Genomic DNA, 27546 nt, shown 5'->3' on the forward strand with positions numbered 1-27546 from the left:
TACGGCCGCGCGCGGTACGTAAATTTACCGGGGAACGCGAATAAGGTCCGAGCGGGGCCGCCCGGGGACCCCAGGGGGGGGGTAAATCGCGAAAAGTGATAAGAAGGAGTGATAACGCGTCGACGGCTCCGCCGACGCCGGGAGACCGCCCGTCGAATTTTTTCATTGGTAGTCTCTTACGCTGGTACGAAAAATCGACACAGGCGGCGCCCTCGGGTTTCTGTTTTATACTATAAGATGATAGCGTTTGTTTGTATGTTCGGGATAAACTCTGAAACTACTGAACCGAATTCGAAAATTCTTTCACCAACACAAAACCGTTAGGCGGAAGCGAGGAAGCGGGGGCTAAGGTCCATCGCTGCCGTAAGAACTGCTAAAGAAACTGCGGTGACAACGGCGGCGGGGGGCTCGGATCCCCCGCTGCTGAGCGGAAACCGACCACTACAGACAACACGAGGCCACCAGAACTCTGAAGGCGGCAGAGTGAGGGCAGGTCTGGGGGACCGCCGGCTACACCGGGCCGGTGTTCCCGCGCCCCCACGGGTGAAGTGCCCGCCGGTCGGGGAGGGGCTGGCGAGTCCCCGGAGCGGTCTGACCTAGGTCGCTGAAAGGGCATCGAGGTAACCTCGTGAAGACTTACTGGCGCTCACCCGCCTGGCGAGGACGGCCCAATCAGGTCACGACGAACCAGGCGTGTAGAATGACCAGTACAAGTACACACCTGCTACCGGCCGCACCAAGACGAGTCACGTTGAGAAACAGGCTGACTAATCTGGCCCGGGAAAGGGGCAGGTGGGGTACGGTCTTAACGAAGCTAGCCCTAGAGCTTCGAGTTAACTGAACTGTAATCACAAGGGCCCGGGGCAGGTCATGCTTGGTGCTAGCGAAATGACCAAGGACCTCCGAGTTCCCTGGGCCACCTGTACCTTCCAGGGTGGCAACCTGGTGGTTTAGGACATGCTAAGCCACAAAAGGTTTGAAATGGGTAGGAAGGCGGGGGGGCGCTAGAACAAGGCTACACCCTCGAGCGCCCTCACGAAAAAGCTCACTCATGATTGTGCAGAATCGTGAGGAGCAAAAAGAGCCGCGGAATTGAGGCCGCGGCTGACGATGTCCTGCCCGGGTACAGGACTGGGCGGATGACGAACGGCCGGAAGGCGTCTTCGCACCCCCGGGCCACCCGAGGGCCCCGTCCCGATCTCAACGCCAGTGGAGGGCGCATCTCCAAACCGAGCTTCCCGGGATAATAGGAAGCACCTGGAGGTGGTCTCAGAGACTTACCGGTGGCGACGGGGAAGGGTCATCAATGAAGGAAAAGAGGACTGGCTAGGCAGTTTTCAGCAGACCAGCCATTCCGACAGTATACCCCAGAGATGGGCAGCTTGCCAAATGCAGGTCCTCAAGGATCAATCGCAGAGCATCTGCTTACACATACGACTGCCCGACCGTCAGCTATGAAAAACAAGGTCCGCGCTCAAGGTGCAAGCAATCGGAGCGGACTGAAACGCTGAGCGCGGACTCACGGGAAAAACCAATAACCGTGTTCCAGGCGTATCAACGCACTGAGGAAGGGAAGACCTGATAGGCACGTCAAAAGACCCCGACGTGGGTCCTCGTATAACGACGACCGAGGTGATGAAGGGCACCTTCCTTTTCCGCACGAGAACCATCTACCCAAGTGGGGGAATAATACCATCTGCGACAAACCATTGGGCTCGGGCGAGAGGCGCCAGAGCATGACGAGGGAAGCAGACGCGGAACTTCGTCGGCGCGCTGGCGCTTCTAGCACGAACCTGACTGAGAGCACACGGGCCCGACCAACTCGTGTGCGAACACGTGCAAGGGGGAAGTCCGGCTGGGGGACACCCTCCGTCAGGCACTCAAACCCGATCATTCGGTACGGACACGGCACCCGGCAAAAGAAAACCGTACCACTCATAAAAGGTCGCGTCGCGGTAGCGTAAACAACTGCCCCGACGCCGATGCTAGTGGGAAAAGAGTCGTTGTGAGTACTCTGGATAACGGATCCTTCAATCTCATCTCGCGGGCGACGAGGATAGCCCCACTGAAAACCCGACTCAGCTAACGCCCGAACGGTAACAGTGCCCGTCGAGCTGTGTGGCGTGCGTCCGGCCGACGTGCGCGTATACCTCGCGTGCTCGCGCTCGCCGGCCGCGCGTGGGCTGTCGGGAGTAGCGCCTTAGTAGAAGGGGAGGAATTTGACTGGGTCGAATCCAGCGCTCGCAGACGCGGATCAGCGAGACCCAACCATCTATCTCGGACGGGAGTAGCCGGCGGGGGAACGTCAGTCTGGCGCCAGGGCACCCTGAACTTAACCCGTCGGAGGGATGCGACCGCGTCACAAAGGCGTGAAGGAGCCGCCCTCGAGAAAATTGGCTAAAGGTGTAAAAACCCCCGAGGGAATGGTCTTATACTCCCCGTCTCACAGTGGTTTTCAATGTCCGTTCAAAATGAAAATCAATTAAACCGTGAACAAAGAATTGTATATGATTCAGTAATGTCGTCTGTTAACAATATTGAAAACAAAATATTATTTTTAGATGCTCCTGGGGGCACGGGTACAACTTTTTTGATAAATTTACTTCTTGCAAAAGTAAGATATGGTGGAAAAATTGCTCTTGCGGTAGCGTCATCTGGCATTGCAGCTACGCTATTAGTAGGGGGCCGAATAGCTCATTCTACATTTAAACTTCCTTTGAAATATGATAGTGACGATATTACGAGTGTCTGTAACGTTTCAAATCAAAGTGGTACTAGTAAATTGATGCAGGACTGTTGTCTAATTATTTGGGACGAAGCGTCAATGTCCCAAAAAACTTCATTTGAAGCTTTAGATAGAATGATGTGAGACTTGCGTCATAATAATAGTCCTATGGGTGGCTGCACAGTGTTGTTCTCTGGAGACTTCCGTCAGATCTTGCCTGTGGTTACAAGAGGGACAAGAGCTGATGAAGTCAACGCGTCTTTGAAAAGATCCTACTTATGGCCTTATATAAAAATATTAGAACTTAAAACTAGTATGAGAGTGCTATGTACAGATCAAGATAATATAAATTTTGTCAAAGATTTACTTTTAATAGGCAAAGGAGAATTTCAAGCAACGAATGATAAAATAAATATTAAAAGTTTCTGTTATTCAGTACCCACTATAACAAAATTGGTTCAAAACGTGTACCCGAACATTCAAAATATATCTTCTAAATCATTGAAATGGTTTCAAGAAAGGGCTATTTTGTCACCAACAAATGAGCAAGTCGACAAAATAAATGATTTGATTCTATCTAGGTTTGACGCTCAATCACAAATGTACTATTCAGTTGATACAGTTTTAGAAAAAGAGGATGCAGTCCATTTCCCAACTGAATTTCTTAACTCTTTAAAACCTCCTGGAGTCCCACCACATAAACTGATTTTAAAAATAGGGGCACCTATTATTTTAATGAGAAATTTGAGCCCACCCACACTTTGCAACGGTACAAGACTACAAATCAAAAAATTGAGAAGTTCATTACTCGAGTGCATAATATTAACAGGCTGTGGTAATGGAAAAACTGTTTTAATACCAAGAATACCAATTATACCCTCAGATTTACCTTTTAAGTTTAAACGTATTCAATTTCCCGTTAAATTAGCATTTGCAATGACTATAAATAAAGCACAGGGACAAACACTTAACGTTGCTGGAATTGACCTAATTGTTCAATGTTTTTCTCACGGTCAACTATACGTCGCCCTGTCACGTGTGACATCCAAATTTAATTTGTATATTTTTGCCCCTGATCCAGAAAAAGTTGATAACGTTGTTTATAAAGAAATTTTTTAAGTCTTTGAATAATTATCAAAATACTGGCATAATTCATCTTTTGTTCCATCCATAGTTATACCTACAAAATGTACATACACAATTTACATACATCTGAGAAATCTTGCAATAGCGAAGCATTGCCGGGTCAGCTAGTATTTTTATATATGTAGATTATAATTACTTACCTTGACCATCTTCTGTTATAATATCATCATATTTTGAATCGGCATTTTGGGTTCTTCCAGCCATTTTAATGAATAATAATATGCAATCACCGACAAACGTCTTTGCTTATTAAGATTCGTAATGAATGACACGCGTAAACTATATATTATGCAAGTGTGTGTGTATCAAAAAAATCTAGCACAGCATGGGACTTTCCCAAAAATAAATAACCATGATAACAATTTAAATCTCCGCACGTCTCTATTAAATATGTCCGTTTGATATTTATTTAAGCAACAACAATAAAATATTTATTTTATTTATAACAATAAATTAATTATATGATAAATGGAATTAAGAAAAGTAAAATAAAATTTTGTAAATCTAGAAAATATTAGAATGTTTAAATCTAACAAAATTAAATAATAAATAAATAAATAGAAAAACATTGTACCAATGTATGAAAATATATTATATTTAAGAGGATATCATCGCACCCGCATGTGTTCTATTCGCTTCTACACCTACGACATAGCAAATTTTCGTTCCCTAGTTTCGATCAATTACGGACCCCGTAAGTCGATTTTCTAGTGTCGGGTGCTGGAGTCCACTGAACCTGACACTCGCAAATGGAAAATAGATTTTGGGCGGTTATACTTAAGTTACAAATTCCAAATTTGTAGTTACGAATTATTACGAAGTGGTTACTAGTTTGTGAAACCATTTTTGTAACAAAATGTGAACTTTGCGATGCCAGGGTCAGCGACCTACCAATGAGGACAAGATTACCAAGTTTGCCAGAAAACACGAGAAAAGACTAGATAAACACACCAATCTCTAGCAGCAATTCAACTACTTTATAACTCTCAATACATTAGGCGTCTCAAACGCCGAAGACCATGAATTAGTATAAATTATTAGACTAAGGATTTGGATCTAGGGAGTGATAACCCAAACATGTTTTTTGTATATATTGTTGCGTTCACCCGTTTTACAGGAGATGGTGACAGGATAGGATGATGGTAGAAGCGTCAAATGATCAACACATTGTGGTTCGATGTAAATGTTTATTAAAAATTTTAAAAGACAAGTAATTTATAATGATTTAGCTATTCGAATAAACGACAGTCACTGGTGTCTTATAAAATAAGCGATTGCTCGAATATTCCGTTTCGAGTCCGAAATACGCCTTTAACGAATATAATCTAAGTCCAAAAGAGAAAATAGTGATTTACCAGAAGCGAAGAGGTACAGGAGTGCGTGCGTACGGTGGCAAGTTCACGTCTGTCACGTCTGAATAATGGGCCATTCCCAGAGCTCCCATATAGTCCTATCCCCTCTCTTTACTAGATCCCTGGCGGGCTGCGTTCTCATTGGTTCTCACAGTCCGTTGGGCCTTTTATAATTAGATGGTTGACTATTTCGTAGTGCGAACACTGACCTATGTCTCAGGGTTGCAGATGTGCCTTTGGTCGATGCAGGATACCATTATAATAAGTGCGTATACCCACGACCGTGTTGTCATAGTGCCAAGATCTAATTCATAGAATCTACTATACGTCGAAGAGTGAGGCGGATGCTAAGGCTGTTGCTAACAATTATAATGTTTCTCTCCCAGGGTCTCGTGAACAACGCTGACTTCATCTCGACTATTTATGTGTTACAATAGTATATTAGATATTTGTATATTATAACAATTTGTAGGGGTGGAGTAGAGGGATCCCGTACATGGCAATATTTACTAAATATTTATTCATTAATTTATAATTTTTAATATGTATGTACCCCTGTTAAATGTATTGTTAAAGATCATTGATCGTTATTATAAAAAAGCCTTCAGGTGGTTTAAAAAAAAAAAAAAATTTAGATCTACAACCAGGGAAGTTGGATATATTTATTAACGATAATAATACTTGTAGTAATAATCATAATGTCAATAATTTATCTCCAGATAAAAGTTTTCAATTGTATGAAAATTATGGTAAAAATAATTGTTGTTTACAAGATAAATTATCACAACTAATTACGAAATATCATATGTCACATAATTGTGTAAATGAATTACTCGTTACATTATGATCGGAAGGTTTGGACTTACCTAAAGATGTTAGATCATTATTGAAAACAAATAAATCGTACATAGTTTTACTTCTGTTATTTTTTTACTATTGTTTACGAATTCCAATTACTTGTGTTCAAAACTTACTGAAATTTAACTATATTGTGTAATAGAACCTTTATCTTGTTTCTTATCTATTATTTTTTTTTTTTACTTCTATCGGAGCTAGAGTTTCTAATTGGGCTAGATACTTTAATAGGGCTTCCTAAATTTATAAATTGCTGTGTCTCGTCCAATACTTCTGAATTTACACTTTCTTCATTTGACGGATTAGCTACTTCCAAAGAGATGTATTTGTTTCTGTGTTGTGCATACAATACTTCTAATACTAATTTAATACGCCTTGAATTCTCCAATAATAATGTAATCTTAAAATTGGTTTTACTTTTAATAATTGTATACATTTTTTTATGTATTATACGTATTTGTAACAAATTAAATTAATTATTCACTCACAATAATACGGAGTTTATTGATGATGCCAAGTGTAAATGTGAACAGTTTTTCTTTTTTATTACATACCTATGAATTATCATTACAAAAATGCTATCCTGGTAGATATTTTGTTTTTGTTATTTATTTATTATTTTGACATTTGTGAACAATAATAAATTGTTTTCACTTAAAATACGCACATTGTTTATCTTAAACATCATTAGTTGATGACGGAGAGTTATCGTTACCCGCCAACTTCAACTGTATCTCAGTCAAACTTTTATTCTTCGTCTCTGGGACTGTATACCACACGAATAGGGCACCCAACGCACAAAATAAACTATATATCCAAAAAAGACCAAGAAAACCAATCGAATTTGTAGTAACAAATGTTAAGTATGTTACTGCAAATACCAAAATCCAGTTTGTAGCAGTAGCTAAGCTTGTGCCATACGGTTTGACCTGAAAACAATCAAATTAGTTAAATATTTTAGAATAGGTAAACTAATTAAAGTAATCTATTGTTCATTATTACATTATATGACGTAACTAGTGAACTAAAAGCGTTGGTAGTCAGAGTTAGGAAAGTTACTAAATACCTATTTAACTAGTTACAAGTTACACAAATTACTAGATAATTTTGTATTATTTAACTATGTTACACTTAAAGTTAAAAGTGACATTGGTAAATGTATAAAGAATTATTGACCGGCCTCGGGCTAGGTAAAATAATGTTAAGATCATTAATAATGATTCATTAAGCTAAAAAGAAAGATTGTTTCAACCATGATCATATATAACCACTGAATATCCACTGGCCGGATAAATTGTGAAAACCAAAATGTACGAATTAAACGTTTTGATTTTTTTCTTTTGAATTCCCACTTATGAATTATCAAAGAACAAAAATCACAATGTAACTTTTTGTTGTAACTTGTAAATTTCATATTAAGTTACAGGAAAATTTGTATCTAGTTACAAATTAGAGTTAAATTAAAAATTAATAACTTGTTAGAAATTACATGTTACAAAAGTAACCAAGTACAAAACTTAGTTGCATGTAACTATGATATGCCCAACCATGCTAGTAGTTGGCACGGTTTCGTTCCTAATTGACGAAATACCTTTTTTTATTTAATACTTATAAACAATTGTATTGTAATTAAATACATAAGATAATTTTAATAAGCAATTATATTTTTTATAGATTAAGATCATTTTTAATTTTATATTACTACTAGCTGAATTACCCGGCTTCGCCCGTGTGTAGTTTTTGTTTTATCAAAATTAAATTCTTAAATCAACACAAATTGTTGTGTTTTAAAGAAGAAAAAATGTATTTTACTTAATGCTATCAAGTGCTAAAAAAGTAGTAGTTGCTGAATTATAAAGACAACAAAAATAATAATAATAGTATTTACAAATGATACTAATGATTCTGATACACATATTGTTATTAAAAAATGTTTCTATAATTATATATAACTTTTTTTATGAATATTTACAAATCATACGTAGTTGCTCAATTCTAATATGGTTTAAGTCAAAACCTCTTGGTATACTACATTTAGAGTTTTATTTTGTGGTGCATAAACGTACAAATGGTCAGGTCTTCCAACTCTAGAAAATGCCACACACAATTGTCCGTGTGAGAAACAGTTATTTTCTAAATCTACACCACAATAAGTTAAAGTCTGACCTTGAGCTTTGTTTATTGTCATTGCAAAACAGACTTTTATTGGAAACTGAACTCTTCTAAACTTAACTGGAAAATCGTTGGGGTATAATGGTATTTTTGGTAAAAATATTTTTTCTCCCTTAGCACATCCGGTCAAAATTTCAGCTTCGATTACATTTTTTGTAAGAGAGGTGACACGAAGCCTAGTCGAAATGCGATAAACGTGTTACGACCGACGAAATGTATTATTATTTTTAGTCAGTGTTTTCTATACAACTCATTAAATAGTTTATTATATAGCCTCGGAACAATTCATAACACACACAAAAAAAAGGTCAGAGTCCAGGTAGACGGAAACCTTCGGACCACCGTGCCGTACCGTATTTCCCGTTATCGGCCGACTGCTATTGTTATTTATTATATGAATATAGATATACAAATTACACGTAAAAATTTATTTTTGCCAATTACAACCCTTTAAAATCAAAATTTTGAAAATCGGGCGACGTGGTGACACTCACGAAGGTATTTGGAACAACTTTGTGAAAAAAAATTGGAAAATAGTTAAATAGCGTCGTCACAAAATTGGTACATAAAAAAGGCCTGTTCTTTTATATATATAAGGATAATAAAATATTTAAAACAAAAAATTATGCCATGTATTGTGATAGAAAATTACGTATTGAAGTGATTCATATTTATGGATATTATTGTTAAACCTATTGATGTTACAATAACCAAAATTATTAATTAATTAAATTATTATGTATTAGCTAAAGTAACAATAATACAAACAATTATAATATAAAACTTAATATAGGTATTTAAACTGGTTGATGATCAAATTACATTTAGCAACATTTTATAAGATTGTAACGCATATAAAATAAAATATAAATATATTATAGGTATATTTCTTATTTTCCTATTGATAATTGTCAATTAGGTTGTTAATCAGACAAGATTAACAGTCACATTAAATTAATTTGTATACTTTGTAATTATGAAAATAATATAACTTTAAAAAAATATCCTTTATATATATAATAATGATGACTAAATAAATAATTATAAGAATAATTGTATATTGAGATGTAAAATTAAAAAACGTCATAAAATAAATCTATTAAAAATGTTATAAAAAAAAAATTATTTATTTTCAAAATTTAACATTTTAAACACATTTCATTCATGCAATGCATGTTTCCCAATGCATATGTAAAATTTACAGGTTTATTTGTTAATTAAATAATTCTAACCAAAATAAGCCCACGAATAATTGAATAGTATTTACTTAAAACAATAGATTGTTAAATGAACTTAACTGCTTTTATGTTTAAGTACAAAACTACAATCTATTTTATGTTTTACATGTAAAAATCGGGTTGACTTCTACTAACACTTTTAGTTCACTAGTCCCACTACTTCAACATGTGATGAGGTGCCGTGCTCCAACCTTATTAGATAATATTAGTTATAATACAAAAAGGGTATACAAAAGTTAAACGTACTTCGTTGGAGAATATCTCTCCCATAACTACCCATGGAATAGGTCCAAAGCCCAAAGAGAAAGCCGAAATATATAACGCAATGAGAATCAGTGGTAGCCACGATAGAATTGAGTCTTTATGGACTGATTTGCGGCTCATTTCAAGGTATAAACCTAAGCAGAAGAAACTAATGCTCATCACAATTGCTGAAACTATCAATAATACTCGACGACCAGCCTTGTCTACAATCATCATTGCTACGAATGTCATTACGAGCTATAAAATAAAGAAAAAGTATTTATTTATTAATTAATAAAACTAATATCATACCTGCTAAAAATACAATATTATAATGATTTAGACAAACAATGCGTTAGAAGGTGTAAAAATGAATATTCACTCATTATGACCCAGTGTTTTATTAAAAAAAATCACCTGAACTATTCCGACAGCTATAACTGAAGTATTTGTGGTTATCGAGCTTCCAATTTCGTTAAATATGTAACCCATATAGAAGATGATAGCATTTATTCCACTCGTCTGCTGGAAAAACATACAACCAATACCGATCAAGAGTGACTTGCGATTGGCCTTGTTAGCCATCACTTTAGTAAATGTGTCCTGATTAGCTTTTTGAAGTTCAATTTCCGTCTATCATAAAAAAAAAAACCCTAAATATATTCAATTTCAATATTCATCAGACGTAATGTAAAAACGCATTCTTCCAAACCTTTATCACGGTTAATTCGCTAGCAATGTCTGCATCATTTTCTTCTCGAAGTTTTTTCATTGATGTATTAGCATTTTTGTCTTTCTTCTTATACATAAAGAAATATGGTGATTCGGGTATGAAAAACGTTAGTACCACATGTAAAATAGTCCAAATCCCACATAACAAATTAAATGTATGGTATTCGACCACCGAGCCGATTATGTAGGAATAAAGAATTCCAATTACTACATAGACTTGAAATATTGTTCCCAAAGTACCTATAGGAATCCATACATAAACATAAAAGTTCAATAAACATGGTACATAATATCTAATATTAGAATATTTTTTGAACTAAAGTACAGTTAGCTAAGTCCCAGTAGAAGCCACCTATTAGGAACGATTTTGGACCAAGATGAAATATGTTAATTATCCGATTGTTTCTAATAAGCGTAATTGGTTATCGCCAAATAACCGGGTTTCGTCGTCGAAATTGCCCGAATTGTTTGAAAAAAACTACGTGTTGCTTCAATGATCCAGTTAATTTAATAAAGGCAATAGACATTTTGTTTCGATAACGTATCAATTATCAGTGTTCCTAACAAGCAGCTTCTACTGTATATAGATTATTTGAATGTTTTATCATGTGTTCGATCTTGAATTAACCTCTAATATGTGGTTGAGAAATTTCAGCAACGTAGGTCGGTATGACTGTACATAGTGCACCAACGCCAACGCCCTGTAGTACTCTGCCTGCCAATAACATCCATGAAGCATTGGCCATGGTGAGAAATATCCATCCAACGATGATGATGATCTCAAATAATACCATACTGTAACGGCGGCCGATCGTTGCCGATAACTTACCGGCAGGTAATGCGCCAAAAACCGCACCGATACCAAAAATGGAACCAAAACTCTTTAAATCGTCTACGGAAATCGGAAAGCCAACTCCATTTTGTAATAATGTATTGGCTGGTGACGTCCAACCCAGAATCGTACCCATTACCATTGCTCCGAGAGTAGCTGAAATCCAATAATTGTTGTGTATAGTGTTATGAAAATAAGTTTTGAATTTTAAATATTTATATGATACTGTTCAACGATTGCCTTACCGATTAAAGAAAATACTATTTGATTTCTAACACCTTTAGACATCTTGATGTAATGTACAAAAATTTTATTTTCTAGTTCTTAAATGTGTTTTTAAAATAACTAATAATACACAGTATATTATAATAGACGAAGAACAATTTAACGGATGTTAGTTTTTTATTTATATTTCAAACAGACAAACAGTGATTATTTTATATTATTTATTATTATTATAATTTGAATACGGCCAGCATACATAATAATGTTTCGCCAGTCTGTAGCGTACACCTACTTACAGAAGAGGATTATGGGTGGTTGAATACTCAAAGGCAACTGGTTGAAATTATGACTTGCCGTTTATTAATACTTGCATAAAGGTGCGGCTACAATACACGGATCTACAAAAAAATGTGAAATGTATTTATGATACTGGAGAAGCTATGTCAGGAAAAGAACCCACAAAAACCGACAAAAAGAAATTTAAAATTATGTACGCCACTTTGGAGAATTAAAATATCGAGTTTGAAACTCAGTTATCAGTGATTATTCGTCAAATTGGTAAACCTGGGATGGACTCAGTCGACAAGTAACGGGAGGAGTTTGAAACTTTGGTTAATTAAAATAATGGTGGATGAGTACCTACCTGAATCTAATACACGGGGGGTGGGGGTGGGGGTGGGGGGGTTAAGCAATTTCATTATGTAAACGAAACCTAGCGCAACACCTACTAATTTTTTACAAATTAAAATTGGCTATTCCAAATTTTAAAGGAGATCCAAAAAAATATACGAGTTTTTGTAACATATTGGAAATCATTTTATACGAAAATCTAAATATAAAACCGGTGGTAGGATAAAAAAGAGAGTTCTGGCATGTCATCCTGCTGGCTCATCCTTATACCCTCTGCTCATCCTTTGTACACCTTCTGCGCATCCCATGGTTGATCATCCCGCACATCTATCACACAATTATACGATATACCCCCGCTACCCCGCTCTTCGCAGCCAACACTGCCACCGTGCGTGGAAAATAATTTAAAAATTTATTTACCGGACCGGGGCGAGAACCCGAGTCGATCGCTTGAAATGCGGATCACCGCACCACTAAGCAACTTACTCGCATATGCTTTAAAGGTATATTCTATATCATTTAACTGGTGTTTACGACAATCTAGCGAAACCACAGCCAAGGAGGTGGGGCATGTGTGTTTCGCTGGGCGCCGCGGGGTTGACGGACCGTGGCGCTTGCCGAAGGCCGGGGCGTCCACGTCGCCGGCGGATGGATACTGACTTATAAAGTTTGCTAACACCGAGCCAATCGTCCCATTTACGGTTGATTACGTGAATCAACCGGTGACACGAGATCCAATCACGGCGTCTCCGACGAGCGACTCGCTGGAGTGCGTGAGATGAGAATCACAGAAGGCCGACGCTAGCTTCTATACGCTTAAGGCGTCGCGTCGGGTGATTACTTCTCCGAACATCCCTCATGAGTACCTTGACCGATAGATGGTTTGCATTAGCTATGAGCAAAGATGCGTCCCTGGCGGAAGAGATCAAACCGAGCGGATGGGAAAGCGCACTGGCGTCTCGCAGGAGTGCGGGAGATGAGAATCACAGAAGGCCGACGCTAGCTCCTATATGCTTAAGGCGTCGCGTCGGGTGATTACTTCTCCGAACATCCCTCATGAGTACCTTGACCGATAGATGGTTCGCATTAGCTATGAGCAAAGATGCGTCCCTGGCGGAAGAGATCAAACCGAGTGGATGGGAAAGCGCACCGGCGACTCGGTCGGCGGATGGGCGGTGATCTGGATTCAGTCAATCGTTTACAAATGACCCAGCCCGGGAGGGAGGACTCCGGGGTTGTGCGCCGGAACCAACCTCGACGACTGGGTGCCACCAGTGGCAAAACCTTGAACGCACCAGCCTTAGGGCCGGCAAACTCAGTTTGTCGTCAAAATAAGCACAATTTGTTACCGTAAGACTGAAATCACCGAAGAGTGGGCGGAGTCAGGATCCACATGCCTGATCTACGGGCAGGTAACATCTTAGTAACGTTAGGCGGAAGCGAGGAAGCGGGGGCTAAGGTCCATCGCTCCCGTAAGAACTGCTAAAGAAACTGCGGTGACGACGGCGACGGGGGGTTCGGATCCCTCGCTTCTGAGCGGAAACCGACCGCTACAGACAACACGAGGCCACCAGAACTCTGAAGGCGGCAGAGCGAGGGCAGGTCTGGGGGACCGCCGGCTACACCGGTCTGACCTAGGTTGCTGAAAGGGCATCGAGGTAACCCCGTGAAGACTTACCGGCGCTCACCCGCCTGGCAAGGACGGCCCAACCGGGCCACGACGAGTCAGGCGGATAGAACGACCTGTACAAGTACACACCTGCTACCGACCGCGCCAAGACGAGTCACGTTGAGAAACTGGCTGACTAATCTGGTCCGGGAAAGGGGCAGGCGGGGTACGGTCTTAACGAAGCTAGCCCTAGAGCTTCGGGTTAACTGAACTGTAATCACAAGGGCCCGGGGCAGGTCATGCTTGGTGCTAGCGAAATGACCAAGGACCTCCGGGTGCCCTGGGCCACCTGTACCTTCCAAGGTGGCAACCTGGTGGTTTAGAATGCGCTAAGCCATAAACGGGTCTGAAATGGGTAGGAAGGCGGGGGGGGCGCTCGAACAAGGCTACACCCTCGAGCGCCCTCACGAAAAGCTCACTCATGACTGTGTGGAATCATGAGGAGCAAAAAGAGCCGCGGAATTGAGCCCGCGGCTGACGATGTCCTGCCCGGGTACAGGATTGGGCGGTTGACGAACGGCCTGAAGGCGTCTTCGCACCCCCGGGCCACCTGAGGGCCCCGTCCCGATCTCAACGCCAGTGGAGGGCGCATCTCCAAACCGAGCTTCCCGGGGTAATAGGAAGTACCTGGAGGTGGTCTCAGAGACTTACCGGTGGCAACGGGGAAGGGTCATCAATGAAGGAAAAGAGGACTGGCTAGGCAGCTTTCAGCAGACCAGCCACTCCAACAGTATTTGTTCAATGACACGCCTAATTTATACCATGCCCCCTCCTCCACACACACCTATGCGTCACAACAATCGACGCTGATACCATACGACGACGTATGTGCAGCGAAACATTCCTCGGAGTTCCTCGGAACAACGCCTGAGGACCCGGTACGATTCATACACAAGGCGGAATCGATATTGTACCAAACGCGTATAGATAGGTCGGCCTGGACTAATATTGTCACGCAGCAGCTGAAGGGTGCAGCCAGTACATTGGGGAACACCATCAGACTACTGGACCTCACCTGGGATGAGTTCCGCGCCGAATTTTTAGAAAAATTCGACAACGTGGGAATACAATCACGACTGCGGGCCGAGATAGTATCCGTCCGACAAACACAAACGCTTATGGAGTTCGTGACACAAAAAAACCAACTCGCGCGCCGCGTCAATACCGGGCTATCTGAAACACAGCTAGTCGGTACGATAGCCGGTCCAACGCGCAACGAATACCGCACACATATCCGATTGCAGAGACCAGCGACTTTCGGAGACCTCCGCCGGGTCGCTGGAATCCTGGAATACACACCAGACGAAACGCCCACACAACAACAGCAGAAACCGGCGTACAAAACATATTCCCAAACCCGCCCGCCCCAACCGAAGCCGCAACCGCGTACACGGGACGGTACTGCAGGTAAACCGCAACCGCCCAACCCGTGCAGGTACTGTGGAGGTCCTCACTGGAACAGTGACTGCCCCGGGAACACGCCGCGTTCGGGAAACGGGAAATGAGTCGACGGACAATTGTCCACGCCGCCGCCTCAAACACACACACACACAACGCTCGGCAATACAGACGGGGATATAACTATCACACGCGCATCGATAAACTCGGCGTCATCAGATATATCACCCATCAAAAACATTAAAATTCCGTTAAGTGGCAGGTCATCATCACCACACACAACGACCCCTACACTGAATTAACACGTACTCATACGGTACACACCCATAGCACAGAGGTAACCGAAACGGATGCTCTGGTAATGGCGGTGCAAACCGCTCCCTATAGTACCGATAACGCGGTTAAGAACCAGTTACCCAGCTATACATCACAACCACCGTCGAATAACGCTAAACGTGTATGCCCCGACAAAATTCCGACCCCCGCGGTCCAACTCGAATTTAGGTCAGGCCCCGTAACAGCTCTACTCGACTCACAAGCACAAAAGTCGTATGTAAGCCCGAACGTAGCACATAAATATGGCACACCCCCACACGGACAACCAACTCAGGTACGAATGGCGGACGGACATACCACAATGACAAGCGGTACCTCCATATTCGTAGCCAGAATCGGAGACCTCACGGTCAACTTCAACGCAGCCATTCTGGAAAATTTGTACTGCGACATGCTCCTAGGTCACGACTTTCTCGTACAAAACGAAGTCACCTGGGACTACACAACGAGCACTATCCATTTAGGTTCGGATAGGAGAACAACAGCGTGCTGGAAAGGGCGGACACCCACCCCAACCCCATTACTAGATGTCGACAAATTAACAATAAACGGTGACCACCACACACGCGCGATACTCGCCGAAGTAGTACGCAACTACCCGGACGTATAAAACGGTAGGGTAGGACACACCAGGTTAATTGAACACGACATCCTCCTCAAAAACCAAACACCCATAGCACTCAAACCATATCCCTACCCACCGGTAAAACAGGCCACAATCGACACCATGATACGGGACATGGAAGAGCAGGGACTGGTAGAACAGAGCACATCCCCGTGGGCCGCACCCATCGTTCTAGCAAAAAAGAAAGACGGCTCACCCCGACTATGCATTGATTATAGGCGGCTCAATGATATCACTGAGTCTGACGCTTACCCAATGCCCGACCTCAATACGCTGATACGTCAGATGAGAGGCGCAAAAGTATTCAGCGTCCAGGACCTTAAGTCGGGTTACTGGCAGGTCCCACTTAACCAAAACGCGCGAAAATACACGGCATTCCGGACGCGTCGGGGCCTATACCAATTCCGAGTCCTCCCCTTCGGCCTCAAAAACAGCTCCATGACCTTCGTGCGATTAATGGACGAAGTCCTGAGAGGGTACCTGGACGAGTTCGTCCGCGTATATCTAGACGATATAGTGGTGTTTTCGAACACTGTGGACGAACACCAGTGCCACTTGGACAAAGTTCTAGAACGTCTACAGAGACACGGGCTCACATGCAACCCCGAAAAGTGCAAATTCGGAGCCACCGAAATTTCATTTCTCGGACACCTAGTCACCTCCGAAGGAATAGACAAACAACCGGAGAAACTAGAGGGCATCATAAACTACCCCCCACCAACCAAACTGAGGGACCTACGGAAGTTCCTGGGCGTTTGCAACTGGTACAGCCAGTTTGTCGACAACTACGCGGACACCATAGCACCCCTAACGAATAGACTTAAACAGGGGACCAAATGGTCGTGGACCGAAACCGAACAGGCTGCATTTACCAAAATAAAACGCGCCCTGTACGATTCGCCAAAACTGTCGACGCCAGATTACGAAAAACCGTTTTGCCTACAAACCGATGCTAGCGAAATAGGAGCAGGTGCCGTCCTTTTCCAACGGAGTGACAGCCCGGACGAAAGGCGGATAATCGCCTACGCAAGCAAAAAGTTTAGTGATACGCAAACAAGGTACGCCGCGGTGGAACGCGAGTGCCTCGCGATAATCTGGGCAACCGACAAGTTTAGACCATACCTAGAGGCCCGCCGCTTTGACCTATTCACCGACAACTCGGCACTCACATGGCTCCACCGAGCCAAAAACACAAATTCCAAGTTAACCAGGTGGGCACTACAGCTGGCTAACCTGGACTACAAAACCACACATGTGCCCGGCGTACAGAACGAGGCGCCGGACATGCTATCCCGCAACCCAACCACCGGGCTACCGGTAGACGAGGAACACCTCGAGGAACGACTAGTAGGAGTACCCACCTCACCACTCACCACTGCTACTAGCTCACCGGCCGACAATCTGTTCGCCACGACGGACCCGGCTAACACCACTAGTGGTCCCACAATCACACACGCTATGCTCGTGACATGGCAGGCCAATGACCCCAATACACGAGACACAGCGCACAACATGACAACGGACGACCCAGCGCACAATACCGGAAGTACCACGGATAAAAAAAATTAATACAATTTTACCGACGGTCTTCTGCAGATAAAATTGGGCGAACACACACCCGTAGTCATCCCAAAGGACAAGACGCAGAACGTGATCTGGACATACCACGATCACGTACTCGCAAACCACCCGGGCTGGAAAGAAACGTACAGAGCGGTAAAACAACGGTTTTTTTGGAAAGGACAAAAAAACTACATCCGACTGTACGTCAAGTCGTGTCACATATGCGCGTGTACCAAACAACTGAACACGCGCGCAGATGACCCCGCGACCACCAGAATACCCCGACACCCCTGGGAGGTGGTTAGCATAGACCTCATGGGCCCCTACCCGCGTACGAGTAGGGGAAAACAATACATACTGGTCGCCACCGATCTGTTTAGTAGATGGACCGAGGCATACCCCCTCGGAACAGCCACTACAAAAACAATAACCGAAACGCTCGAACGAGAATTCTTTTCACGTTTCGGATACCCCCGTGTGTGCTTAAGCGATAACGGCCCACAGTTCGTAGCAAACGATATGCGTAAAGCGATCGAACAGTGGGGGGCCGAGGGCTGGATAACTCCGGTATATCACCCGAGGGCCAACCCAGTCGAACGCCGTAACCAGGAATTAAAAAAAGGTCTACGCGCGCTACTCATCGAAGGCAACCACAACACCTGGGACAACAAGCTAGCCCCCATTTTTTTTTCGATCAGGAACAGGCGTAACGACCGGACAGGATATCCACCATCGGTACTCGTCCTCGGGAGAGAGGGCAAAAGGCCGGGGGACTGGATACTGTCGCGGACAGCGGACAACCCGATCGAACAAATAAACATGGCTAGGGTGAGTCGCGAAAACAATGTACTGACCGCACCACCGGTAACTTTTCTGTGCATAAACTAAATTGTGACCTCGCGTTAAGTTGTTTTAGTATACCGTATTTAATTCCTAAAACAAAATTATTTGAATTATTAATAAAAAAATAAAAAAAATTACCTGAGCGATAAAATCCGTCGGTTGTTTTTTCTAATACAATTGCATTTATAGATTGTGGATCACATTTTGACCTGTCAACATCTGGAATTTTGACTCGTACGTTACATCCTTGAAGAGCAGGTGGATGAGACATATCTGATTGTAGTTTCATTCTTTTAGCTTGACGTTCTAAGCATTATTTTGCTTCTCTTTTATTGGAAATATTTTCTTTATTTATGCAAATTGACACAATTCTTCCTCGGTATTCCCTTCATTTTCGATTTTCATTTTGACGTTTGATTGAGTAATATTTTTGTATTTTTTTTTCAGTTCATACATCATTCTGTCTCTACCACCATGTCCAATAGATAGGTGAATGTTAAGTAAAATATCATATAATTCTTCATCGTGGACGTAATATATAATATCAGAATTTTCTTTCATTGGACGTATAAGTTTTTCATTACCTTGCACTTCTATCACATCATACCGTTGTACTAACCAATAATCACGTGGCGATTCTTTTTTTCCTGTTTTAATACGTTTCACTTCACTTATTAAGGAATCATATTTTTCTTTCAGCAAAAACGTGCTGTTATTACGTTCTGTTGTTGTATTTTTTATAATTGTATCAAATTTGGTTTTCATTTTAAAGCACACTTATTAGTTATTACACTATATAACACTAAAAACGATTAAACTAACTAGTAAGTAAACTCGCAGTACACTGTCACACGAATAAGTCTAGTCTATGCCAAATGGTGTGGTTCAATACTATCTTATCTTATTATTTTTATTAATAACAACAACGGTAACAAATTTTGTATGTTATCTAATCCAGTCCCGGTCATATCTACCTAATGATATAAATTGCATACATTAACGAAAACCCAATCGGTATTTTATATATTAACTAGTAAAACCGTGTAATTTATATATTAACGAACATATTTAGGAATTTTATAGAATAACTAGTTATTTAATAAAATAACGTATTACATACATTACCGCTAACATATCTAAATATATATAAAATAACTTATTATTATACATAAAATATAATAATACAATAAATTCAAAAAAAAAAAATCAAACTTTTGGATCAGCACATCTATATATGCAATAGACTTATTACTATTATACATATAATAGATACATTTAGATTATTAAGAATATAAAAAATATAAAAATTATAATATTAAATTTTTAAAGGTCAAAAAAAAACCTTGTATCTAAGAATTATTGGTTTTTTTTTTATGTTTTGTTGTTCTATTCTGCCTTTAGCTCCAGTCATATATTTCCCAATCGATATGATGATTTCCTCATCTGAAACAGATTTTTGTTTAGATTTTCTTACAGCATCTGTGAAAAATATACAAACAATTTATTAAAGATTGTCTATTGAATTATAAATAATAAATAAAAAAACAAATAATTAACAAGTTATGATATGATGGAATTTTCAAAAAACTATTAATGTTTATAAATTAATTACCAAAAATAGCTTTATTAATGGATAGCGTATGAAAATTTTCTTTGTTTCTCAAACCGTAATAAGTAAACTTTATCAATATGGTATCGTCAAAAACTTTCTTCAACATCTTGTTGATGATTCTTGACAGAGTTTTACCTCCAAGCCTGGTCAGCTCACTAACCTGTAAAATACATATCCAAAAATGAGATATAAATACTTAATATTAAAATATTTATGTATACATACAACTAGTTTATAAAAGATTCTGTCTTTCATTTTATTTTCAAGACCTAAAAGACCATCATCATCAGTAATTGGCCAGTTCATTACAAAATAGTCTGTTTCATTGTTATCACACCTCAATAAATAAATCAGTGTTTTTTTGCAAAATTTGAGTATTATTGTTGTTCAGTATTTCAATTATTTCTTGCTGCGTTTCGGAAATTCTATTCACTTCACATTTGATATATGCCAAGTAGCTCATCACTGATTTAAGATCATTCGCTGTTAATCAAAATAAATTATACTACTAACCTCATTAAGTATTATATATATATAGTATGTCCAAAAATTAAGTAATAATACACTCTAAAAACAGATAAATATATTTTAATATACTACTAATAACTACTACTTTATCTACTTTATATACTTACAAGTTTTAACCGGCGCTGGCGGTGTAGTCATCATAGTTTGTGCTACTATATTATTACTCTATGTACTAAACATAATAAAATAATACATAATAACAAGTAAAATATGATACATTATTTATAAAAATGACAGTAAAAACTAAAAGATTAAAATGTTCACCATTGTGTATGAGATTTGAGCCAACATCATCACAATCATCCCCGGGTTTAAGAATCGTAGGAGCAGCAGTCAGTATTAATTGCAGAAGCAATTGAATATTATTCTTGTTTTACCATTTTGTTGATTATGACTTAATTGTTTATCCTCAACAATCAAAGAATAATCATCATTACTTATAAACTTATAATCTAAAACAAATAATTCACAATAATTAAGATATTTTAATTGAGGTATAGCTATTTAGCTATAGCTATAGCTATTTATTTATAAATAAATATATATTCATTTTTAGTTTGTAAAAGTATTATACATACTCGTTGATTGTAAGAAATCATCTTTATCTTTATCTTTAGATTCATCTTGTAGAATATTTGGCAAGTAGTCTTTATCTGAGTCTGAATCATCAACTGATAATACTGCAGACGCTAATCATTTAGAAATAACAATTACCAAAAATATATACTTACATTCATTTATAACTATTAGGTATTAAATACAAACATATTTCTGAATTTTCTTCATTGTCAATTTGTGTAAAAATATTCTTGTCCTGAGAATAATATTCTTTATCTTGTTCATCGTTTTGATTTTTAGAAATACTGGTTGATAAGCCTTCTTTTTTAAAAATACGCTTAGCAGTTTTTGTAATTTTACCTGTTCAATTATTGTTGTGTATTATTATTATATTGTGTCATAGTTAAAGATTTAAAATTACTTGGTTGAACTTGGTCGCTGTTTAAACACTCAGTTTTTGAACACTGTGCCCTTCATCGATTGCCGATTTTTGTCTGGTCGGCGTTCGACGGGTGCGAGGTGGACTAACGTAAAGAATTATTACGTCCCGCGGACTCGGAGTGCCGTACGCGGAAATATTTTTCATCGACGGGCGAGGCGCGGAGTCGCCCTTGGTGCGCGGCGGCGTCCCCGTGACCGGATCCGTGGACACTGTGCCCTTCATCGATTGCCGATTTTTGTCTGGTCGGCGTTCGACGGGTGCGAGGTGGACTAACGTAAAGAATTATTACGTCCCGCGGACTCGGAGTGCCGTACGCGGAAATATTTTTCATCGACGGGCGAGGCGCGGAGTCGCCCTTGGTGCGCGGCGGCGTCCCCGTGACCGGATCCGTGGACACTGTGCCCTTCATCGATTGCCGATTTTTGTCTGGTCGGCGTTCGACGGGTGCGAGGTGGACTAACGTAAAGAATTATTACGTCCCGCGGACTCGGAGTGCCGTACGCGGAAAAATTTTTCCTCGACGGGCGAGGCGCGGAGTCGCCCTTGGTGCGCGGCGGCGTCCCCGTGACCGGATCCGTGGACACTGTGCCCTTCATCGATTGCCGATTTTTGTCTGGTCGGCGTTCGACGGGTGCGAGGTGCACTAACGTAAAGAATTATTACGTCCCGCGGACTCGGAGTGCCGTACGCGGAAATATTTTTCATCGACGGGCGAGGCGCGGAGTCGCCCTTGGTGCGCGGCGGCGTCCCCGTGACCGGATCCGTGGACACTGTGCCCTTCATCGATTGCCGATTTTTGTCTGGTCGGCGTTCGACGGGTGCGAGGTGCACTAACGTAAAGAATTATTACGTCCCGCGGACTCGGAGTGCCGTACGCGGAAATATTTTTCATCGACGGGCGAGGCGCGGAGTCGCCCTTGGTGCGCGGCGGCGTCCCCGTGACCGGATCCGTGGACACTGTGCCCTTCATCGATTGCCGATTTTTGTCTGGTCGGCGTTCGACGGGTGCGAGGTGCACTAACGTAAAGAATTATTACGTCCCGCGGACTCGGAGTGCCGTACGCGGAAATATTTTTCATCGACGGGCGAGGCGCGGAGTCGCGCTTGGTGCGCGGCGGCGTCCCCGTGACCGGATCCGTGGACACTGTGCCCTTCATCGATTGCCGATTTTTGTCTGGTCGGCGTTCGACGGGTGCGAGGTGCACTAACGTAAAGAATTATTACGTCCCGCGGACTCGGAGTGCCGTACGCGGAAATATTTTTCATCGACGGGCGAGGCGCGGAGTCGCCCTTGGTGCGCGGCGGCGTCCCCGTGACCGGATCCGTGGACACTGTGCCCTTCATCGATTGCCGATTTTTGTCTGGTCGGCGTTCGACGGGTGCGAGGTGGACTAACGTAAAGAATTATTACGTCCCGCGGACTCGGAGTGCCGTACGCGGAAAAATTTTTCCTCGACGGGCGAGGCGCGGAGTCGCCCTTGGTGCGCGGCGGCGTCCCCGTGACCGGATCCGTGGACACTGTGCCCTTCATCGATTGCCGATTTTTGTCTGGTCGGCGTTCGACGGGTGCGAGGTGCACTAACGTAAAGAATTATTACGTCCCGCGGACTCGGAGTGCCGTACGCGGAAATATTTTTCATCGACGGGCGAGGCGCGGAGTCGCGCTTGGTGCGCGGCGGCGTCCCCGTGACCGGATCCGTGGACACTGTGCCCTTCATCGATTGCCGATTTTTGTCTGGTCGGCGTTCGACGGGTGCGAGGTGCACTAACGTAAAGAATTATTACGTCCCGCGGACTCGGAGTGCCGTACGCGGAAATATTTTTCATCGACGGGCGAGGCGCGGAGTCGCCCTTGGTGCGCGGCGGCGTCCCCGTGACCGGATCCGTGGACACTGTGCCCTTCATCGATTGCCGATTTTTGTCTGGTCGGCGTTCGACGGGTGCGAGGTGGACTAACGTAAAGAATTATTACGTCCCGCGGACTCGGAGTGCCGTACGCGGAAAAATTTTTCATCGACGGGCGAGGCGCGGAGTCGCCCTTGGTGCGCGGCGGCGTCCCCGTGACCGGATCCGTGGACACTGTGCCCTTCATCGATTGCCGATTTTTGTCTGGTCGGCGTTCGACGGGTGCGAGGTGGACTAACGTAAAGAATTATTACGTCCCGCGGACTCGGAGTGCCGTACGCGGAAATATTTTTCATCGACGGGCGAGGCGCGGAGTCGCCCTTGGTGCGCGGCGGCGTCCCCGTGACCGGATCCGTGGACACTGTGCCCTTCATCGATTGCCGATTTTTGTCTGGTCGGCGTTCGACGGGTGCGAGGTGGACTAACGTAAAGAATTATTACGTCCCGCGGACTCGGAGTGCCGTACGCGGAAATATTTTTCATCGACGGGCGAGGCGCGGAGTCGCCCTTGGTGCGCGGCGGCGTCCCCGTGACCGTGTCCGAACCACCGCGTGTGAAAATTCGATTTTTTTTTTTCACTCAACGTTCGCGGTTATTCGGCGGTCCCGGGGTGGTGCACATGACGGCAGCCCCGGCGATGTCCGTCGACACGATTTCGAATTCAACTTTTCGAACGTAGTTTTTCCGTGTGCAATAACTCGTTAACCGTTGGTTCGATCTCGACGTACCCGAGACGTGTTCACGTCGTACGTTCCGAGTACTATAGGACACCGGTGTCCGCGACATTTAAATCGGTAATCCTTTATCCGCGGCCGTACCGCTACGCACGGAGATAGACCGATATTTGATTTTCGCTTAACCGCTACGCACTGTGATTGACTGTATTCCGACGGCGGGGTCTCGGTCAACCGTTTTCACGGTTTGCCGGTGACATCGACCGTACCGTTCATCACGGGCAGACCGCAGAGTCGTTGTCCAGGGATATCCCCCTTTGCCGAAAACCTTTACCGCGTAGAATTTCTGCGCTGACCGCGACGTTACAGGGGTGATTACCGTCGCCGAGCTGCGCGCCCGCCGTACCGTCCCGTCGCACGGACCACCGTGTGTGAAAATTCGATTTTTTTTTTTCACTCGACGTCCTCGGTTATTCGTCGGTGCCGGGGTGGTGCACATGACGGCAGCCCCGGCGATGTCCGTCGACACGATTTCGAATTCAACTTTTCGAACGTAGTTTTTCCGTGTGCAATAACTCGTTAACCGTTGGTTCGATCTCGACGTACCCGAGACGTGTTCACGTCGTACGTTCCGAGTACTATAGGACACCGGTGTCCGCGACAATTAAATCGGTAATCCTTTATCCGCGGCCGTACCGCTACGCACGGATTTTGTGATTTTCGCCTAACCGCTACGCACGGTGATTGACGGATTTTCGATTCTCGCCTAACCGCTACGCACGGTGATGGCGAAGTTCCTTCGACCCGGGTGTACCACTACGCGTGAACACCCCCGTCGCACATTGTGAAACTCGAGATTTTGTAAATTTGTGAGCGACTCGGTCGTCGGCGTTCCGCCGGCGTCCGATCGCCAATCACGTACGACAGCAAAGCCACGGGCGACGCCGAAGCCGACGCGTCCATCGCCGCGCACCGGTCTGCCCCAGTCTTCGGAATGGTCAGCAATCCGGTGCCCTTCGATGGTATCCGTCCAAGTTTCGGCGACCGACCCATCTCGCACGCCGAGTGGCAAAACTCAACCGGCGTCGCAGGCCCGCCTTCCGGTGGGCCTCCGACGCGCAAATCGTTTTTTTCAAAAATCGATGACGACTCCCGTTACCGTTCCGCAAGTTACGAGCTCTCGACGCCAAAACATTCCCGCCGCGGCCGGCCATCGTCGCCGTGCCCGGCGGTCGCCGGGGCGAAGCCCCGGGACGACGGACTTCGCGTCGCGTCCCGGCTTCCCCCACGATCTCGGCTGGGGGCCGTTATAAACCTGGCGAGAGGCGCTAGCGCGGTAATTCTCCGTCCGCTGAAAACGGACGGCGTACGCGCTAACCCCGACTCTCGTCAACGCACGGGTCACGTCGCGTCGGGCGAGCGCTCGCTCTCCGCGTGTGTTCGGTCTTCCGCACGCGACCGCCGCCGCAGTCGCCCCGCGTTCTGCGGGTGCTCAGTGCGGCGCTCGCGTCGACCGAAGCGCGCGGTTTACGGGCGCCCGTCCGCGCACGTATCCCACTCGAACCGCGGTCGGTCGTGCGCCGTGACCGTATACCGGTCACGGTCGTTTCGACCTTCCTCGGCGTCGGCTCGCCCACGGGCGGACCGGCGCTCGGACGCACGCGTCCCGAGACGAGTGTCCGCGTCGTCGTCGCCCCTTGGTCGGCGTCGCCGCGGGGATCCGTCACGGGACGCAGTTGTTGTAAAACCGAGATCCCTGGTTGATCCTGCCAGTAGTCATATGCTTGTCTCAAAGATTAAGCCATGCATGTCTCAGTGCAAGCCGCATTAAGGTGAAACCGCGAAAGGCTCATTAAATCAGTTGTGGTTCCTTAGATCGTACCCAAGTTACTTGGATAACTGTGGTAATTCTAGAGCTAATACATGCCGACAGAGTTCCGACCGTCGCGGCGCCCTCGGGCGTCGCTCGCGGGAGGAACGCTTTTATTAGATCAAAACCGGCCCGTCGCGGCGCGCTTCGTGCGCGTCCCGATCGCGGCCCGCGCAAAGACCTGGTGACTCTGAATAACTTCGAGCTGATCGCACGGTCTCCGTACCGGCGACGCATCTTTCAAATGTCTGCCTTATCAACTGTCGACGGTAGGTTCCATGCCTACCGTGGTGGTAACGGGTAACGGGGAATCAGGGTTCGATTCCGGAGAGGGAGCCTGAGAAACGGCTACCACATCCAAGGAAGGCAGCAGGCGCGCAAATTACCCACTCCCGGAACGGGGAGGTAGTGACGAAAAATAACGATACGGGACTCATCCGAGGCCCCGTAATCGGAATGAGAACACTTTAAAACCTTTAAACGAGGATCAATTGGAGGGCAAGTCTGGTGCCAGCAGCCGCGGTAATTCCAGCTCCAATAGCGTATATTAAAGTTGTTGCGGTTAAAAAGCTCGTAGTCGGATCTGTGTCTGGGCGGTGCCGGACCACCCTGGCGGTCCGTCGTGTCGCGGCCGGCCGTGTCGCGGGACCACGTGTCCCGTCGGCGCGGTCGTCGTCGCGCTCGTCAGCCGTCTCGGGGTGTTAGTTACCGGCACGTCGGCCGGACGTATTGTCGGCAGGCGGACACGTGTCTCGGGCTTCCGGCGCGCCGCGCGGCCACGCGTCGCGCGGCCGTCGGGGTTCGACGACGGCGGCCGCCTACTCCAATCTTGCTGCGCGGTGATCTTCACCGATTGCCGTCGGCGGGCCGACACGTTTACTTTGAACAAATTAGAGTGCTCAAAGCAGGCTCAAATCTGGCGGGGCGGCTTCACGGCCGTCTCGTCAAAAGGCCCTGAATACTGGTCGCATGGAATAATGGAACAAGACCTCGGTCCCGCGCATCTCCGCCCTTCGCGGGCGCGCGAAATCGCCCTCCGGGGCGTTTCCGTGCGCGGGCCGCCGGGCCGCGGGCGCCAGTCGCCCGCGCGTCCCGCCGGGCCGGTTTTCGGGACCGGAGGTAATGATCAACAGAGACGGGCGGGGGCATTCGTACCGAGACGTTAGAGGTGAAATTCTTGGATCGTCTCGAGACGAACTGACGCGAAAGCATTTGCCAAGTACGTTCTCGTATGATCAAGAACGAAAGTTAGAGGTTCGAAGGCGATCAGATACCGCCCTAGTTCTAACTGTAAACGATGCCAGCTAGCGATCCGCCGGCGTTTCATTAACGACCCGGCGGGCAGCTTCCGGGAAACCGAAGCTTTTCGGTTC

The 27546-nt window shown here is 44.2% G+C and overlaps 2 protein-coding genes across 2 annotated transcripts; one reads left to right on the top strand and one right to left on the bottom strand.

Moving 5' to 3' along the window:
- Positions 1-2893: 2893 nt before the first annotated feature.
- LOC132933370 (ATP-dependent DNA helicase PIF6-like) lies at positions 2894-3844 on the top strand. Its single transcript, XM_060999663.1, has one exon. It carries the CDS (start codon positions 2894-2896, stop codon positions 3842-3844), a length of 951 nt encoding a protein of 316 aa, XP_060855646.1.
- Positions 3845-6755: 2911 nt separating this feature from the next.
- LOC132934270 (facilitated trehalose transporter Tret1-like) lies at positions 6756-11583 on the bottom strand. The gene is made up of 6 exons (XM_061000557.1): positions 11541-11583; positions 11092-11451; positions 10444-10703; positions 10149-10364; positions 9735-9989; positions 6756-7007 (listed from the first exon to the last, which is right to left on the bottom strand). Exons 1-6 carry the CDS (start codon positions 11581-11583, stop codon positions 6756-6758), a joined length of 1386 nt encoding a protein of 461 aa, XP_060856540.1.
- Between the last annotated feature and the right edge of the window lie 15963 nt (positions 11584-27546).

This window comes from Metopolophium dirhodum, chromosome 1 (genome assembly GCF_019925205.1).
Source record: "Metopolophium dirhodum isolate CAU chromosome 1, ASM1992520v1, whole genome shotgun sequence".
Classification (NCBI taxonomy): Eukaryota; Metazoa; Arthropoda; class Insecta; order Hemiptera; family Aphididae; genus Metopolophium; species Metopolophium dirhodum.

Excerpts from the sequence above, each read along its gene's own strand:
- LOC132933370 (XM_060999663.1), top strand. The coding sequence starts at position 2,894 with ATGGGTGGCTGCACAGTGTTGTTCTCTGGAGACTTCCGTCAGATCTTG.
- LOC132934270 (XM_061000557.1), bottom strand. The coding sequence starts at position 11,583 with ATGTCTAAAGGTGTTAGAAATCAAATAGTATTTTCTTTAATCG. Across the intron at positions 10,704-11,091 it reads TTCTCAACCACATATTAGAG|GTACTTTGGGAACAATATTT; the intron begins GTTAATTCAAGA and ends GGATTCCTATAG. Across the intron at positions 10,365-10,443 it reads GCGAATTAACCGTGATAAAG|ACGGAAATTGAACTTCAAAA; the intron begins GTTTGGAAGAAT and ends TTTTTATGATAG.